The sequence below is a fragment of the Phyllostomus discolor genome, chromosome 3 (genome assembly GCF_004126475.2).
Source record: "Phyllostomus discolor isolate MPI-MPIP mPhyDis1 chromosome 3, mPhyDis1.pri.v3, whole genome shotgun sequence".
In the NCBI taxonomy this organism is placed as follows: Eukaryota; Metazoa; Chordata; class Mammalia; order Chiroptera; family Phyllostomidae; genus Phyllostomus; species Phyllostomus discolor.
Genome location: NC_040905.2, coordinates 108,005,898 through 108,024,138, shown reverse-complemented (window position 1 = coordinate 108,024,138; position 18,241 = coordinate 108,005,898). Strand labels below are relative to the sequence as shown.

The following is an 18,241-nucleotide window of genomic DNA, read 5'->3' as shown; positions in this document are numbered from 1 at the left end:
TTAATTGGAAATCATAAAAGTCTTCAGAATAAATCTAGAAAATACAAGGTGGCAAAAAATGTATTTTTTTCTATGACCTATAGCTCACCATCCAAAGACAATAACTTTCATCTCAGACTTCTCAGAACAACATTACTTATAAACAGGAGAGTTAATGAAACAAATGCTACTGACACCACCCACATTCAGCTATCCCTGGGATCTAGCCTACCACAGTAACTCACCAGAACAGTGCAAACATGAAAGGAAAGCAGCAGACCAGCTAGTGCTGCCCCACAACCAGGAGTCCGTGTTGCCTGTACTGCTCCATGCTGCTCACATGACTTTCCTAAAGTACAAATGGCTGTCTCATCTGCATTACATTGCAGGGAAGTCTACTCTGGTTTAAGTAGTCTTAAAAAAAAATACATGTTTTTCACTCTGGCTGGTGTGGCTCAGTGGATTGAGTGCCAGCCTGTACATCAAAAGGTTGCTGGTTCCATTCCCAGTCAGGGCACATGCCTGAGTTGTGGGCCATGTCTCCAGCAGTGGTGCTTGAGAGGCAACCACACACTGAAGTTTCTCTCCCTTTCTTTCTCCCTCCCTTCCCCTCTGTCTAAAAATAAATATTTTTCAAAAATAAATACATTTTGTCTATAATATGTGAAAACTACATTTTGCAGCTAGTTTTCCGACTGATCAATTTTTCATATAAAACTTTTTCAAGTGTTGTCAATGGCTTTCATATTTAAAAAATACACATATTACTTCTAGCTCAAAGTTAGGATCATTAGCAGTAGTGAACTTTTGATCACCCCGGTTAGCTTTAAGTGTCCAAACACTGAGGACTAAAGACATGAGCAAGCATGACATAGAGGTCTCTCTGGGGACAGCACTGTGTAAGAGAAGACAAGGCAAGGTTTAGCAAGAGGACTTTGCTTGTCCCTTAATACTTGAGAGAAAAGGGTGGGTGGGAGGCTGAGGAGAGAAATACCATCCATTTACCTTTCGTAGTTGATTTGTGAAAAATAAAGTCTGCAGCAGGCTGTTCATGTAACAAGTCGCTCCCTGATTCTTCAGACCAACATAGCCCGTGTGCTTCTTTGAATCCCACCTACAAGATCAGTTTCAGGTTGAGGGAAAATTGCACAGGACACATCCTTGCTTCTACAACATGTGTGGAGTGATTCAACCAGATGTCAGCCTGGTGGCTGACATTTCACTGCTATTTCCCACCATCCTGACACAGGAATGAAGGCTGAGCACCCCTCCAAGTTAATAACTCATCACCAGGCCCATGGCACTAAGGACACTACGGCCAAGAGTTCTTATCACGGGGCTCTCTTTAATGGTCATTGATTCTGCCCAACCAAGTGCATGGACCAGTGCTAATTCAACCCCAGCGATCAAGAAGCAACTTAAAACACTGTCTGTTGAGAGCAGCATGGCCATCACTTACCAAGATCAGCACTCACAGATACAACTTACAGTCTACAAACTTGTAGCAAACTGACCCCCAGTGTAGTCCTATTACATTCATACTAGGTCACATGTACTCAGCAAGAAATGGAAATAGGTGGGACCCCTCTTTTCTCTTGTCATACACACATGGAAAGACAAGCATGTATACTGGCAAGTTTTAATGCAGACTTTCAAACATCTACAACCTTTTCTTATTAGTCTTCTATAATGCAAAGACATAAACAAACATGATCTCCAATGAGTGTGACCAATCCTTTTGTGAGGTCAAAGTCAACAGTACTCTGATTCCAGAGGTTAATCCATGGCCTTGCAAACACTCAGGTGTGTCATAAGGTCCTGGTTAAAATTCATGTGTGTTAAAATTATTTCTTAATAAATATTAATGGGAAAAATACGCTAAAAATAAATTTTTTAAAATCATTTTTAAATTGTCAAGAAAATGCAAGAACCCTGAGATAAAAATGAATATTTGAACAAAGATTCCTAAAGATTTAGGAAATAATGGTTGAATAAGGTTTTTATAATGATTTTATTTATTCATTTTTAAAGAGAGGGGAAGGAGGGAGAAAGAGAAGGAGAGAAAAATCAATGTGTGGTTGCCTCTCACATGGCCCCCACTGGGGACCTGGCCCACAACCCAGGCATGTGCCCTGACTGGAAATCGAACTGGTGACCCTTTGGTTCACAGCCCACACTCAATCCACTGAGCTACACCAGCCAGGGCAGTTGAATAAGTTTTGACAAGTGTGGCTGAACCAATAAATCTTTTTTGATTGGTAACACTGAAAAGTCAATGTACTTTTTAAAGTCAAGAGACATAGGGAAAAGGTTTTAAATGAAAAGGGGAAACCCCCACAACAATTTTAATTAGAACTCGCTTATTTCAGCCCCCTACTTTAGGTCTTTCAATACAAGATAAGTGCGTGTTTTGAAAAGGCTACTCAAGAAAAGCCTGATTCCTCTGGTATCAGTTCAATTAACATAAAGCTAATAAATGTTATTGGCATTTTTTTAAAAAATTCCAGTGCCTCAAGCCAAGATGGAAGCATAGGTAGACGCACTGTGCCTCCTCACACAACCAAAACTAAAGACAACAATATTTTAGAAACAAAAAACAACCAGAGCAGAGAGAAATGAACTGAATGGAAGTCTGACAACCATTCATCTAGACCGGTAAAGAGGGGCAGAGTCGGAGGCCTACGGAGAGGGGTCCTGGCAGGAAAAAGCAGTGGCTTGGCAGACGCTGGTGCACAGGGCACAGGCGGTAGTTGGCAGACCCCAGAGCGCAGGGGCAGCTGACGGACCCAGTGGCATGGGGGGCATGGGAGGTAATGAGCAGACCTAGTGAGGTGCGCGAGGCAGCTGGCTGTCCGCAGTCACACATTCATGCATAGATAAACTAGGCGAAAACGGGCAGCAACACAGACCACACAACCCAGGGACCCAGCGCCGGGAAACAAAGCCTAAAAGCACCAACTGAAAACACCTGTAGGGGTTGAGGCCAGGAGAATCTCTTAGCCTCACAGGAGAGCTCCTTGGGGAGACCCACAGAGTCCTAGAACATACACAAGCCCACCTGCCCAGGAACCAGCACCAGAAGGCCCCAGTCTGCTTGTGGGAAGCGTCAGAGAGGACTGAAGTCCTACAGAGAGTGGAGCAGGCGCCATTGTTCCCTCTCGGACCCCGCCCCCACATACAACATCACAACCCAGCAACTGAGGTGCCCCGCCCTGGTGAACACCTAAGGCACCACCCCTCATATGTAACAGACATGACCAAACCAAAGGAAAAAAAAAAGATGGCTCAAACAGAATTAAAAGCCCCAGAATCAATACTTTTAAGTGACCGAGAGATAGCCATCCTATCAGATTCACAGTTCAAAGCACTGGTGATCAGGATGCTCACAGAATTGATTGACTTTGGTTGCAAATTAGATGAACAAATGAAGGCTATCCTAAGTGAAATGAAGAAAAATGCACATGGAACCAACAGTGATGGAAAGAAAACTTGGGTTTCAAATTAATGGAAGGGACCAGAAGGAAGAAAGGAACAATCAAACAGAAAAGAATGAAGAAACAAGAATTCAAAAAAATGAAGAGAGGCTTAGGAACCTCCAGGACATCTTTAAATGTTCCAACATCCTAATTATAGGGGTACCAGAAGGGGAAGAGGAAGAGTAACAAGTAGAAAAGTTATTTGAACAAATAAAGGAGAACTTCTCCAATCTGGCAAGGGAAATAGACTTCCTGGAAGGCCAGGAAGCTCAGAGAGTCCCAAAGAAGTTGGACCCAAGGAGGAACATGTCAAGGCACATCATAATTACATTACCCAAGGTAAAAATGAAGGAGAGGATCCTAGAAGCAGCAAGAGATAAGGAGAAAGTTACCTACAAAGGAGTTCCCATAAAACTGCCAGATGATTTCTCAAAAAAGACCTTACAGTCAAGAAGGGGCTGGAAAGAAGTATTCCAAGTCATGAAAGGCAAGGATCTACATCCAAGATTGCTCTATCCAGCTAAGCTTTCATTTAGAATGGAAGGGCAGATAAAGTACTTCTCATATAAGGCCAACTTAAAGGAGTTCATCATCACCAGGCCCTTATTATATGAAATGTTAAAGGGACTTATCTAAGAAAAAGAAGGTAAAAAATATGAACAGTAAAAAAAGACATCAAACTCAGTAAAAACCACACCTAAAACAAAAGAAAATTAAGCAAACAACTAGAACAGGAACAGAACCACAGAAATGGAGATCACATGGAGGGTTAGCAACAGGGGAGTGGGAGGAGGAGAGGGGGGAAAAGGTATAGAGAATAAGTAGCATAGATGGTAGGTAGAAAATAGACATGGAGAGGGCAAGAATAGTACGGGAAATGTAGAAGCTAAAGAACTAATGACACATGGACATGAACTAAAGGGGGGGAATGTGGGTGGGAGGGGGTGGGCAGGGTGGAGGGGAGTAAAGGGGAAAAATGGGACAACTGTAATAGCATAATCAATAAAATATATTTTTAAAAATTCCAGTGCCTTGCCCAGGCCACTTGAGCCAGGATCTAGACTAATAGTTCCTTCATGGCCACCCCACTGCTCCCTGCACCCTTCTATCAGGGTCAACCAACACACTCTCACCCAAGAGTAAGTCCAAGTGGAAATGAAGTATGGCAAGTAAGAGACTGGGACCTGCCACTTAACTTCTTCCTAGATACAATGTTACCGTTTCACTCTGGGCCTTCAAAGTCTGGTATTCTTCTATAACCTGCTCCCAGTTTACCATCTCAGCCTTCAGATCCACTCTTCAACTTCCCTCATATTCTGCCCAACTCCAAATTTTCTTGCTGGTGTCTTTATGCATGTCCTTCTCCCTACCCTCAATTCACTGCCCCACATTATCAACCAATAAAACCAATACACTCTGTGAGGCCAAACTTCTTCTTGCACACAGAACTTCCTGGACTGAATGACAGAAGTAGAAGCATCTCCTTGCAGGCCCTCCGCTAAGCTCTAAGGTGCCCCATTCACTACCTCGCCCGCTCAGCAGGGCCACCAGCACACATGGACATCCCCAACCTCTTTAACATAAAAACAGAGTACCTCCTGCTGCAGTTATTTATGTACTGGTCTTGCTCCTTTGCCAGACCAGCCTGTACCTTCTTGGTGAACAGAAACCCATGGCTGTCTCGTCTTGTTGACCACATGATTATATTAGTAGTGTGCAGCAGGGTCTGCGTACAGAATCTGGTTTAATAAATCCGCTAAACGAAGCAGTGAATGTGAAGCTGGCATGCATGCCTATATGTTCCATGTGTACCAAGGGGCGAGCACAGAGGGGTGCTGCTCTGTGGAATCATGCATTTCTGATCACGTGCAAGTATTGCTCTCAGCACAAAATACGTCTTGTCATAGCACACAAATAAGGAAAAACTTACGCAACTCCATGGGGAGCATTTGCCTGCACAAAGACTTCAAAAGTCACTTTGTCCTCATCTATAAATCCTTTCTCAGGATCAGTCACTTCCTAAAAAGAAAAATAAGCATATCCAACTTATATTAGATCATACGAATGCTCACTTCATTCCAAAGTGACAATTACCCTAGTGTCACGTACTTTAATAAGTTAAAATACTACTTTTTCAAACACCCAAATCATGCTTCTATTTTTGCAGCATTTTGGTTTGTTGTGAACAGTGTTCTCTGAACAAGAGGAGGCATCCTAGAGGCATTGGGGGTACAAGGCCATACATAATAACATGAAAAATGAGGGATGAGGGCATGCTCATCACAGCAGGGAGGGGGAGGTTCCACAGAACCCATGGTAGGAGAATAAGCAGGACATTCCTAAGCACGTTTCCACCTCTGCCAAAACAGCCAAAATGAACTGACTTGAGAATTCATGAAGCTTCATGAAACCACCCTGCACTATGTCTGACTTATGGAAGGATCCCAACTGGTATTATTGCTTTTAAAGGAAGTGTACCTATCAGGAATGCTATTGACTAGCTTACAATCTTTGACAAAATGTTGAGACTTTAGTCCTGCTGGCTGAAAAAAGCTTAGGTAGGGAAAAAAACACACACACACACAGATAGCTGCCCAACTTATTAAACAAACACTTTATTAAACAAACACTTTGATTCTAAAATGAATGAAGGTGCCCTGGCAGGGTAGCTCAGGGGCTTAGAGTGTCATTCCAATATAACAAGGTTGCATGGTCAATATCTAGGCAGGGTACATACAAAAATCAACCAATGAATGTACAAACATACATACAATAACAAACTGATGACTCTCCCCTGTTCTCTTTCTCTCCAAAATCAATAATAAATGAATAAATAAATAAGTAAATAGAAGGCTATGAATAATGAAAGATTAAGGGGAATACAATAATGCTCAGATTATTACTCAGTCTAAATTCACTGTTACTTACACTCCAGGCCATAAAATTGGAAAATCCCCAATCATTTTCTTTATGGAAGAATAAATGACTAATACGACGACTGGATGACTTCTCCTCATCTCTGTAATTTATTATCTTCAACGCTGCTTGTGCATGACAAGACCATGACCTGTTTAAAGAAAATAATCTAAATCTTAGGTGACATATTTCATTGATGTTTATATGTTTTTTAAAAACACAGCACACAAAAATTCCCATATTTACCTTCTTTTTTGTGGGGGTGGCGTGGGTGGTTGGAAAGCATATTTACCTTTAGAGAAGAAAAGGCTAAGGGTCCAGGGTGCCCTTACCTACTGACTTAACTCATGGCTTTATTTATTTTTTAATTTTTCAAAAGTTAAAGTCAAGTTTTGTATTGCTATCTTTAAAATAAATGTTGAAATTTTATAAGAGACTATAGTTTTGGGGTCAAATTACAATTTTATGGATGGCACTTTAAAAGAATAGGAAAACAAGAATGATAATAATGCTGTGTTTTGAAATGAGTGTACTTGAAGCTCTAGGTTCTACTAATAAAGGTGTCACTAGTCAGCATCACTCCTGCCCCTGGTAGCTTACAGGTACTGTCACGTTCTCAAGAGCACCTCTGACACAAGCCTCTGGGCAGGGCTGCACCAGGGGTCCCCTGACAAACTCTGAGCATGGTGCTGAATCACAACCACAAGTGACAGGACTGTAGATGCAGTCCATCATGTTTGGGGAAGATCACTAAGGGCCTCTGGATCCATGTTTAAAAACCAAAACCTATGCCACTTTAAAAGTCCACCGAAAGGCTCACAGTGCTGCAAGCTCACTGAAACACCAAAAAGAGCCGTGCCAGCTCATCAGCACTTCCACTTGCTCAGGCTCCTTATGCTGGATGTGAACCACTCACTGTTTCCAAACTACTGTTCAGGTTGCGGCTATTATGACTAAAATCTCACCCAATACTCATCAGATCAGACCATAATTTGACCATAGGAAAAAAAAAATCTTAACCTACATACAACCCTGAGTGCACTATAAAATGGGCTTGGCACTTCTTAGAACTTCCAGGAAAAAAAAAAAAAAACATAAAATGAGTTATACTTCCTGGAGCTTTGACAGAATAGCTAGAGCCAGTGTCCTCTGGGGCACAAATTGCTTACGGGAAGTAAGGGAAGTGACAGCAAGTGGGATGAGGGCAGAGCAAGCAGCATTGTTCCTTCTCTGACCTTCTGTGGAGACAGCACCACAACAGAGCAAAGAGGATGGCCCTGCCCTAGTGAATACCTAAGGCTCTGCCCCTTAAAGTAACAAATATGCCCAGACAAAGATATATAGCCACCACCAAAGGAGTTCACCACCACCAAGCCCTTATTATATGAAATGTTAAAAGGACTTATCTAAATAATAGAAGATCAAAAACTATGAACAGTAAAATGACAACAAACTCACAACTATCAACTGAACCTGAAAAACAGAAACAAAAACTAAGCAAACTAGAACAGAAACAGAATCAAAGAAATGGAGATCACATGGAGGGTTATCAGTGGGGAGGGAGAGGGGAACAATGGGGGGAAAATGTACAGGTAATAAGAAGCAGAATAGGTAGGCACAAAATAGTCAGGGGAAAGTTAAGAATAGTATAGGAAATGGAGAAGCCAAAGAACTTACACGTATGACTCATGGACATGAACTGTGGAGCAGGGGATGCTGTTGGGTGAGGGGGGCAGTGCAGAGAGGAGGGAGATAAAGGGAGGGAAAATAAATGGGACACCTGTAACAGCATAACCAATAAAATACACTTTAAAAATTTTTTGAAGAACTTTCCTTAACTACAATTTTCCCCTTAGAGAGTTACTGGTGAATAGGAATTAAGCCTGGTAAACCAGTAGTCAGCCTCATGGGCTGACTAGTCTATTGGGCCTTGATTCCATGTTCCTACAAACTTTAGGGGTTTTTATTATATTGATTATGTTATTACAGTTGTCCTGATTTTTCCCCATTTGCCCCTCTACTCAGCACCCCCCCTCAGAAGATCCCCCCACCATTGTTCATGTCTATGGGTCATGTGTATAAATTCTTTGGCTACTCCTTTTCCTATACTATACTTTACAGCCCATGACTATTCTGTAACTAGCTATTTGTACTTCTTAATCCCCCACCTCTTCACCCATTCTCCCTTGCATCCCTCCCATCTGGCAACCTTCTGGTAACTAACTTTTCTCTTGCTTTTAAGAGTCTCTCTTTATCTTTAACCTTTGACCTTTGAATAATGATGTGTCTTTGAGTGGGTCTCTTTGCATCTATCATAGTTGGGATGTGCTCTCTGGACTAGTATGTCTATTTCCTTCACCAAATTATGGAACTTTTCTTTCACTATTTTTTCAAGTAGAGTTCCAGTTTCTTGCTCTTCCTCTTTTCCTTCTGATACCCCATGAGGCAATTGTTAGACCTCTTAAAGTTGTCTCATAGGCTATTTATAGTATCCTCATTTATTTGGATTCTTTTTTTCTTCTTGTTGTTCTGTGTGGTTGTTCTTGCTTCCTTATGTTCCAAATCATTGATGTGACTCTCAGCTTCATCCATTCTACTGTTGTTTCCATGTTAAATTGTTCTTTATTTGGTTAGTGTTTCCTTTGTTTCTCACTGGGTCTTTTTTATGCTGCTGCGGTTCTCACTAAGTTCCTTGAGCATCCTTATAATCACTGTTTTGAACTCTGCATCTAATAGATTGCTTATCACCATTTCATTTAGCTCTGTTTCTGGAGTTTTGATCTGTTCTATCATGTGGGCCATATTTCCTTGTCTCCTTGTTTTGCAGCCTCCCTGTGTTTCTCTCTATGTACTAGGTAGAGCTGCTTTGTTTCCATGCCTTGGTAGTATGGCCTAAGGTCATAGGTGTCCTGTAGGGCCCAGTGGCACAGCCTCCTCTACCACAAGCTGGGTACTCAAGGTGTGCCCTTCTTGGGGACTGAGTACACCCTCCTCTTGTACTTGAGCCTTGGTTGCTACTGGCAGATCCACTGGAGAGATTTACCCAGGTCAGTCAGCTGCAAGGATTGGCTGGGATCACTGTCCACCAATTTCTGCCCTCCGTGGAGGGTCAGCGATGCAGGGGCAGGGTGGTGGTGCTCTGATGTGGTCTGTGGCTATCCACTCGGTAAGCTGGCCCTGGGGTTTCCTGGGGAGTGCAGGCCAAGGTCAGGCCCTTCCTGTGTTTTGTCTGGGGCCACCCTGCTGAGCTGTAATCTGAGATGGCTGCTACTTGTGCTGGGCTTGGAGTTCCCAGGGAAAGCCAAGCTAGGGATCTAATCTGGCTGCTTCTATAGCTCACTGAAGCAGTTGAGCCAAGATGGCTCACCAGCTGTTGCTCATTTGATAGGATTTAGGAGCCAAGACCAGTCATTTTTATGTAGAGTCTTTGTAGATCTCCCAGGTGTATCATACAGTGTTAGCCAAGTCAATGGTGTCTCAGACATGGCACCAGACTACAAGCTCTGTGGGTTGAGGGCTCAGCAAAGGGACACTGGCCTCTGCTTGCCCCGAACCAGATACTTTAGTCTCTCCCTGGATACCACTGGTGCCTTTCAAGCTGCCACCCCAGTGCTGAAGCTCAGAGGAAGCCAGTCTGAGTAGGTGAGTCCATGTGTGGATTCCCTAAGAGGAACTGCTTAGGGCTGCAGCATCCTCCTCCACCAACTCAATGCCCACTGGTTTTTGCAGCCAGAAGTTGTGGGGACTTATCTTCCTGGCACTGGAACCCTGAGCTGGGGTGCCTGGTGTAGGGGTGTGACTCCTTGCTCCCAAGATATCCCTCCCAAATTTTTATCCACATGGGTGTGGGGCCAGCCTGCTTCATGTCTGTGCCCCTTCTCCCAGTCTGGATGGATGTGGTTTCTTTAAATCTGTAGTTGTCAAACTTCCATTCAGCTCAATTTCTGATGTTCCTGAGTGATGGTTGTTCTATATTTTACTTGTAATATTTATGTGGTTGTGCGAAGAGGCGAGCCATGTCTGCCTATGCCACCATCTTGACAGAAAACCCTAAACCTGAACTTTGCTTTTGAATTGCAAGAAAAAAATACATATCTTTTCTAGTTTGGATATTGTACCTACCAGTGAGTTTTAAAGAGGGGACCACGTTGAGTCTAATTTTAAATCAAAGAGCTATGTACATCAGTAAGGAAATTCCAAAAAATTTCAAAATATAAAAAGGCCAATCATATTTGGCTTCCAATGTATTAGACTACTTGTAGTTTGTAATTGTATCATTTAAACCGTCTTACGTGGAATCAGATTCAGCATTGCACTGGAGAAAGAATCCTACGCTTTTTTTGTGTGGTCTGTCTGGATGAGAGCGTGGCATCACCATAATGTTCCATGGTAGATTTCGCACAAAACACGGAGGGCTAAAGACCGACTCACTCAGTCTGCTGAAGCGCTCGACAGTGAACTGAAAGGTTGCCTCGGAGCGCCAACTCGTGTCTGCAAGAAAACAGGTTGACAGTCAGAGCCTATGCGCTAGTAAACAGCCCTGAAAGCACCGACAAGCGGGGATGAACTATTCTACACAACCCCAACCTAGATGCTAAAACCCAGCTCTCTGGGAAAATGATAGTATGAGTTCCAAGTTACTAAATAACCTAAAGCAGTACGATAACATACAGTTTCTCTGTGAATGAAACCCCAAACTCAGAAGGCTAACAACACACACCTGCCTTCCCTCCTAGATTTAAGAGTTCTGTGTGATGACAGCATCTGTTCTACTCTATCTTAATTCCCACATAATCCTCAGTGCGTGGAGGGGCTGTGGAGAGCAGGGATGAAACATGTAACATTTGTTCAAGAACAGGACTTGTAGATGAATAGAAAAAGTTTCAGAAATGGGCTGAGCTAGAGAAAAAAATGAAGGGAGCGCTGAACTAGCAAAAACAAAGGCGGCCTTTCGGGGGCAGTGGGAAATGACCATTCCTAAAGAAGCCCAGCACTGTTTACAGACAAAAAGATTGATATAAAGCTAGCCTAAAAATAAAAGTTGACAACTTATTTCAAAATTACTGTGAAACAACGGCCTGGATTCCCTATGGAGAATAACTATGAAAATACAAGCAGAAACTGATATTTTTTATTACTCAATGAGACTGAAGGCCAATTTAAGGAATTATGTTTTCCTCCAATAAAAAGCAAAGTGTTGATATAGTCGCTCTTCGTAGATTTTTAACTAATGCCACACACTTCAGATTTCTATCTTTTACTCATGGTGGCTATTCATTTAAGTGACATGGGCCCCAATTAGCTTTGACAAACCCAGCAATGTCCACAGTGATGTTTATCAGACTCATGTGAAAACCTGGTCCTCCCGAGGCCACCGTGCCAATCTGTCACTGCCAGCACTTCCTAATAAAACATCATAAAACTGCCACAGCAAGATACACATTTCTAATGCTTTCTCTTGCTTTTTGTATCTATCTCTTTGCAGAATGGGAATAGTACACAGACAGGCAGGGAACCAAGGGCCACCTCTGAGGAGACACAAATTGGTCTACAGAATAGCAGGAGCCTGGAAGGTTTTTTAAGAATAAGGTGCTAGTTTCACACCCATTCCCACAGGCTCTTGAGGTACCAATGAGACTGGAGCCTTAGGGAAAGAAGAACATGTTAAGAGCACACTCCCTTCCTTTATCCTTCAGTTTCCAAAATGCAGAGACACCTGAGTGCTAAGGTGCAGACATCTCAGCATACACAAACTGCTTATTTGTGACTAAATGAATTTGTTCTTAGGAAAACATGTCCATCAGTCCTCATGAGAGGGCAATATTCTTCCCCAAAGAAAGAAAATCCCAAAGAATGCGTGACAGTGATTTTTACCTTCTTTTAGGCTATTTATTCATCCTTAATTTTTTCCCCTACATGTAACATTGCTTGGCAGATTACAAAGAAGCCCTCTGAAAGGAGAGCAACTGAGCAGGGGGTGAGTCACAACGAAGAGGTGCATTCTGTACTTGAGCCTCTCCCGGTGGCAGGCAACCCTACTCCCTTTGAAGGAAAATAAAAGTCCACTGAGAAGGCAGGAAACTTCCTCAAGAGAAGGATGTCTAGAATAGCTGAGGAGAAAGGAGAAAAATAGGCCACTTTTTCATAGATACACAGATCACATCTGAGTGGCATTTAAATCCTGCAAAGTAGGGAAGGGAAGCTATTACTTAATTCCTAATTTATAGATGAGGAAACACAGGCTTGCTGAAGTTAAATGGTTCATCTTATCCAATGTGTTTTACAAAGTGACCACAGGGGTTCCAACACCCAAAATTTGTGAACACTAAGCACAGTGACCCTGCCTCTGATTTGTAGAGTGCCACTCTAACACTCTGCTGAACTCAGCCCCCACCCCCAAAATCGGCTGGCTTGACACTGATGGAAGAAATGAACCAAAACCAAATGAAAACCTGAAAAATAACCTCAGGACATATACTGGGATCTAAAGAATTCAAACTCGCAGAATCCCACCTATCTTGTAATTCTCCTATTTTGTTTTCAGATACAATTCAGCTCTTCGAAGGATTAGATTTTATATAGATATGAATGCTTTGCTCCTCTTCCACCCCACACTTTAGTCAAATTTGTGAATTAATCTTTATATATTAAATAGGAACAAACAATGATGAAGTCAGGATGGCAGTGAGCCCACAAGATGGCAGGCCCAGCAGATGCAGAGGCTCAGTGCCCCAAGCCTGGTGCCACCCTGGCTCACAGTACTCAGTTCCCCCTCACTGAATTCTACACTAAATGTGAGATTCTGCCTCACACTGAAAGCACATCCTTAGAACAGACTTACCATCCCAAAACACGCTATTCAGGGAATTTAACATGAGATTTCATATGAATAGAAATCTCACCCTATGGCTGGAAACTATACTAATTGAATGATTGAAAAATTACATCAAATACAGAGGTCAAAACTGAAGAGTCTACAAAAAGAGAAGGTGACTTGAAACCCATCGTTGGCAGATAGAGCTGGCCTGATATCCTGCTATGAGCAACTGCAAGAGGGGAGTGTAAGTCTTTTCCCAAGAAAACCGGTGACAGGAACGCAGGATACTATGTACTATTTTTGAAAATTTCTCTGCCTATAATTACTTCAAAATTAATAGTCTTTTCAAAAGCAATACACTTGGTATTAGGAAGGATACCCCATATCCCTCAGTATTAATATTTCAACCAAATAGAAACTCTAAACTGTCACGATGCCACAGAGCACCTATTTCATTACTCCGTGCATTGTTTTATTGTAAACAATAGGAGGATGATGGAGCCCATGTTAACTGCTGTCATCATACATTCTCAGTCAGAAAACCTGATAACCTACTTCCTTCCCATCCTGTCCCCAAAGAGTAGCACCGCCTCCTGTAGTCTGCAGATACCAATGTCCATTTTGAAAATAGTCTTATCTTCATAGGGCAAAGGCCAGTGTACCAGCTTAGGGTTTGGTTGCATGAAAAAGTGGAGGAAGATTAACACTTTGGGTTTCTGAATCAGAGAGGTTAGCCTGAAGTTTTCCCAAATGGCACACCTGCAGTTAATTTTAATAAACCTCAATTATTCATCCGAATACAAGTCTTTACAAGTCCTTGTTAATTCCCGGAAATTACTTTCATGGGTACCAACAATCTCAATCTAGATCCATCTACATGTGCAGATTCATCTAGCTCTGCAGAGGCTCCATTTGCTCTAAAACTTCCCATGGTCACACCAGGCAAAACAGTAAGAAACTAAAAACAAAGTACAGTAAGTAAGCACAACTAGACAACGATTTTGATACTTGCCCACAATTCTATGTTAACAGGATTTGGAAACACTCTCTACCTCACAGACATCTTTCTAATCTGTGCTATTAGCTATTTAACTTTTCTATAGGAAACACACCCTATTCCTCTCTGCACAGTTAGGGCATTGGTCATTGTAATCCAGTGTTTTCCAGAACAAGATGCTAAAAGGAGACTGGGGAAAAAGGAGTTCTGAAGTCCAGAGTCTTGGGGAATCATTAACAAAGAGTCTTTTGGAGAAAGATGCTCAGAAACTGGTGACTCAGAAAACTACTCTAGTACAGAAACTTGTTTAGCCTAGCACTCCTCAGACTTCCTAGACTCACAGCACACTTGGGTCCTGCAGAAGAGTGGTTCTGAAATACACATCACGGCTGCAGAAACGCTGCCCTTAAGTAAGGCTTCTACTCCTAGAACCAGAACCACTTCCCTCCGTCCCCTTTGCTACCAAATACAAATGAACTTTATCATTCTCTTACTCTTGGGCCTTTCAGAAGGCACCTAAAATCCAAACCAGGAAGAAAGTGCTATTGAAGACCACTCTCCTTTTGCCTATGATGTGCTTTTTCCATTTGGTAATTCCCAACAAGAGCATTCCCACTTTTAGTTTCTATGGTTCAGCACCATTATTTACCACTAATAATTTAGCAGAATTTCCTAGAGAAGAAAGGGATTTTACATACATTATGATCTCATAACACTGGTCCACAAATGAGGGAACTACAGCTCCCAAGATACACCAGGGAGTGTCTAGATATTTGATTGTAACAACGGGGGAGGGGACGGGGTAGGGGGAGAAATAGGGATGGAATGACACTAGCGTCCTAAAATGCACAGGACAGCCCCCTACAACAAAGAATGGCCCACCCAAAAAGGCAACAGAGCCGAGGCTGAGACATCCTGCCCTTTTATCTGTACCTGTGCCTTCTCCCATGCACTCCACCCAAAAAAACACAAAGGGAACTATCAGTATGAAATTGCTCTGTGGGAACTAGACTGGGAGGGTTGCGACTGGGTTGGACCACCTACTGCTCCACAAGTGGCTAAAATTGGTCCTTAACTCAAACCTGGCACAGGAGACCTGACTGTGCTGTCCCCCAGCATTATCTGAATCACTTTTGGTAGCTACGGTGTCTAAAATAAAACCAAAAGCCCAGCAACCAAAGAGACCACACCCACACCGTTGCCCTTGGTCTAGAGTGGAAAGCACACTCCACAGGTAACAAAGCAGCGGGGTTTAGACCACGCCTCTTTACCTTCCTCAGATATTGCCTCAGCCAGCTGCCAGGGGGTAAACCGCACTGTGAGAGAACTCTGAACTACAGCTGCAGTTTGTCATGGGGGCTGAACTTTTGGCAGGAGGTCTGAACAGCAGTCCTTCTGGTGGTGCAGCCCGTGGCTGATGAGGTTTCTTTCAACTGCCCTGTTAACCCCTGGGAAGGACACAACCCTCATGAGGATTGATGGACATGCTTTTGACAGAACATGGTTTCATATTACACTGCAAGATTCCAGGGACTGCATAAAGTGATTACTGGCTGCTATCTGCTCATGATTTTGACCTTGCAAATGTACAGGTCACATAATCTAATAAGTTACAAGGAAGAAACTGCCTCAAGAGAAAGTGATTCCCTAGGCACAAAATAGCCATGCATGTACATATGCACATGTTTTTTGCATAGAAGGTATAGACCAAAAGTTAGTGTGGGAGAATGAAGCCCAAAGCTTGGTCTGATTTCATATTTAATGGGAGTGGGGTACAGACAACTGATATACACACAATAAGAATGCAATGGAAAGCCAAGTTCCAATGTCTAGAAGTATCTTGCTGCAAACAAGAAGGAAAAGGAGAGTAACGTGGCAGGAAAATTGCACACCTGAGTAAACACCCATCTATTATAAACTCCTATATTTAAACCTCCTTACCTAGGCTGGGGCAATCAACTTACCTTGAAATTTGTGGGTAATCTTGAAATTCAACACCAAAACAGCTCATTTTTCTTCAGTACCACCTCCTAAAAAACTAGCTGCTTTTAAGAAACTCAGAAGTATGTGAGGAAGAAATGTACATCACACCTATTTGTGTTTCCGACAGCGTTTTCTGCCCAAAGTAAGCAACCCACATGCACTTACCATCCTCCATATCTTCTTCTGTGTTGTGCCCATCACTCATGGCTACATTCCCATTGATAACAGGATTTTGAGTAATTCTTGGTGGGTCATCTGTATCTCCGGCTTTAAAGAAAACAAAGAAATCCCATGGTTTTTACCTTCAAGGCTTAGATTAAACAAACAAAAACATTCAGTACTTTCTACTATTTCAAGGCACTCATAAGTTCCAGCTGTGCCATAATAAATGCACTGTAACCCAAAAGGCGCTTACTAGTACATTTACTAAATACAAACTTGGGCTGATACCAAAATATTATGTGTACTTGAACACAACACAATAATCTGCTCCCTCTGCAATGACATTTATTTTGAAGTAGGTTTCCTACTCATTCAAACTCAATCAATCCTAGAGAAAATATCCTTGAGGATTTACTGAATATACACAAAAGAGTGTACATTACATGTTTTTACTGCAGACACATATAAATTGTCATTCTCAAAGTGTCTCTGGACAGTTACTGCATAATTGAAGTATAAATCCATGCAAAAACCAGGACTGGTATTTTGGGGGACTCAGGGAGTTGGGAAGGAGGTCCCTGGGAAGACTGGCATGTACAGAGTTCAGAAAGGACTGCAAAAGTAATAAACTGGTTTTGTATTTCTGAATGCTTGCTGAAATCTGGCTTGAAAAACATTTACAGATAATCAGAAGTGTAGATACAAAACTTTTAAGCAATGGCCCTGACTGGTGTGTGGCTCGGTCTGTTGGGCATCATCCCACAAATGCAAAGGTTGCAGGTTCGAGTTCCAGTCAGTGCTCATGACTGGGTGGCAGGTCAGCTCCCCAGGTGGGGAAACGCAAGAAACACTGATTGTACTTTATCTCAAACAATGATGTTTTTCTCACCCTCTCATTCTCCCTTCTTTACCCCTCTCTAAAAATAAATAACTAGGTACAAGGTTCCCACCAAGATAGAGGCATAGGTAGAAACCCTTTGCTTCCTCACACAACAAAAGGAGCAGAACAACCCATCTAAAATCAATAAACAACCAGAAGTGACAGAAAATCAAACTGCATGGAACTCTGACAACCAAGGAATTAAAGAAAAAATCAACCAGAACAACCAGACCAGTAATGTGGCAGACTGCACAGGCAGCTGAGAAAAACCATTCTGAGGCAGTGGATCAGGTGGTCAGAAAGGCCCTGGACTCGGTGGGTGGGGCTGACTTAAGGGGAAACTGAGACTCAGAGTTGACTGGACTGTGGTTATTGCCATAGTGGGAAAAACACCCAGTCTCACACAAGAGTCCCTTGGAAAATGCACTAAAGATGAGCAGGCAAACAGCAATGTTCCCTCTCTGGCCCCTCCTCCACAGACAGCAAAGAGGGTTGACCTGACCAGGTGAATACCTAAGAATCAGAGACATGGACATCACATGAAGGGATTTCAGTGGGGAAGGGAAAGGGAGGAATAGAGGGGAAAAGGTGCAGGGAAGAGGAAGCATAATTAGTAGGCATAAAACAGACAGGGAGAGATAAAAATGGCATAGGAAACAGAGGACTCAAAGAACTTATATGTACAACACATGGCCATGAACTAAGGGTGGGTATGCTGGAGGGCTGGGGGGGGGCTGGGCAGAGGGGGGGTAGAGGGGAAAAATTGGGAAAACTGTAATAGCATAATCAACAAAAAACACTTAAAAATAATTACTTAATTAAAATCTTTTCTAAAGGCTTTTAAGCAATGACTGCCAAACATAAGGTGTAAATTCTAACTGAAGCATTCTCATCATGGTTTCATTAATTTAGGAACAATCGTCTTACAATAGCAAAAGTCCATTTTTAAGAAATATGGGAGGACAGGGTTTAAATAGTCTCTATTGACCAAAAGGGTCATACTTTACATTTTGAGATCCTTTCCTTGCTCC

The 18,241-nt window shown here is 42.4% G+C and overlaps 1 protein-coding gene across 1 annotated transcript in view; it reads right to left on the bottom strand.

Moving 5' to 3' along the window:
- The window catches only part of LOC114502037 (ubiquitin carboxyl-terminal hydrolase 7-like), a 48,287-nt gene extending 31,841 nt beyond the window's left edge, over positions 1 to 16,446 (bottom strand). The window contains exons 1-5 of the mRNA XM_028518865.2: positions 16,334 to 16,446; positions 10,664 to 10,862; positions 6,384 to 6,522; positions 5,386 to 5,474; positions 985 to 1,093 (exon numbers count right to left, since the gene is read on the bottom strand). Of these exons, the coding sequence (XP_028374666.2) occupies positions 985 to 1,093; positions 5,386 to 5,474; positions 6,384 to 6,522; positions 10,664 to 10,862; positions 16,334 to 16,373 (576 nt within the window). The 5' untranslated portion in view covers positions 16,374 to 16,446. The remainder of the gene's footprint in view (positions 1 to 984; positions 1,094 to 5,385; positions 5,475 to 6,383; positions 6,523 to 10,663; positions 10,863 to 16,333) is intronic.
- Positions 16,447 to 18,241: the final 1,795 nt, after the last annotated feature.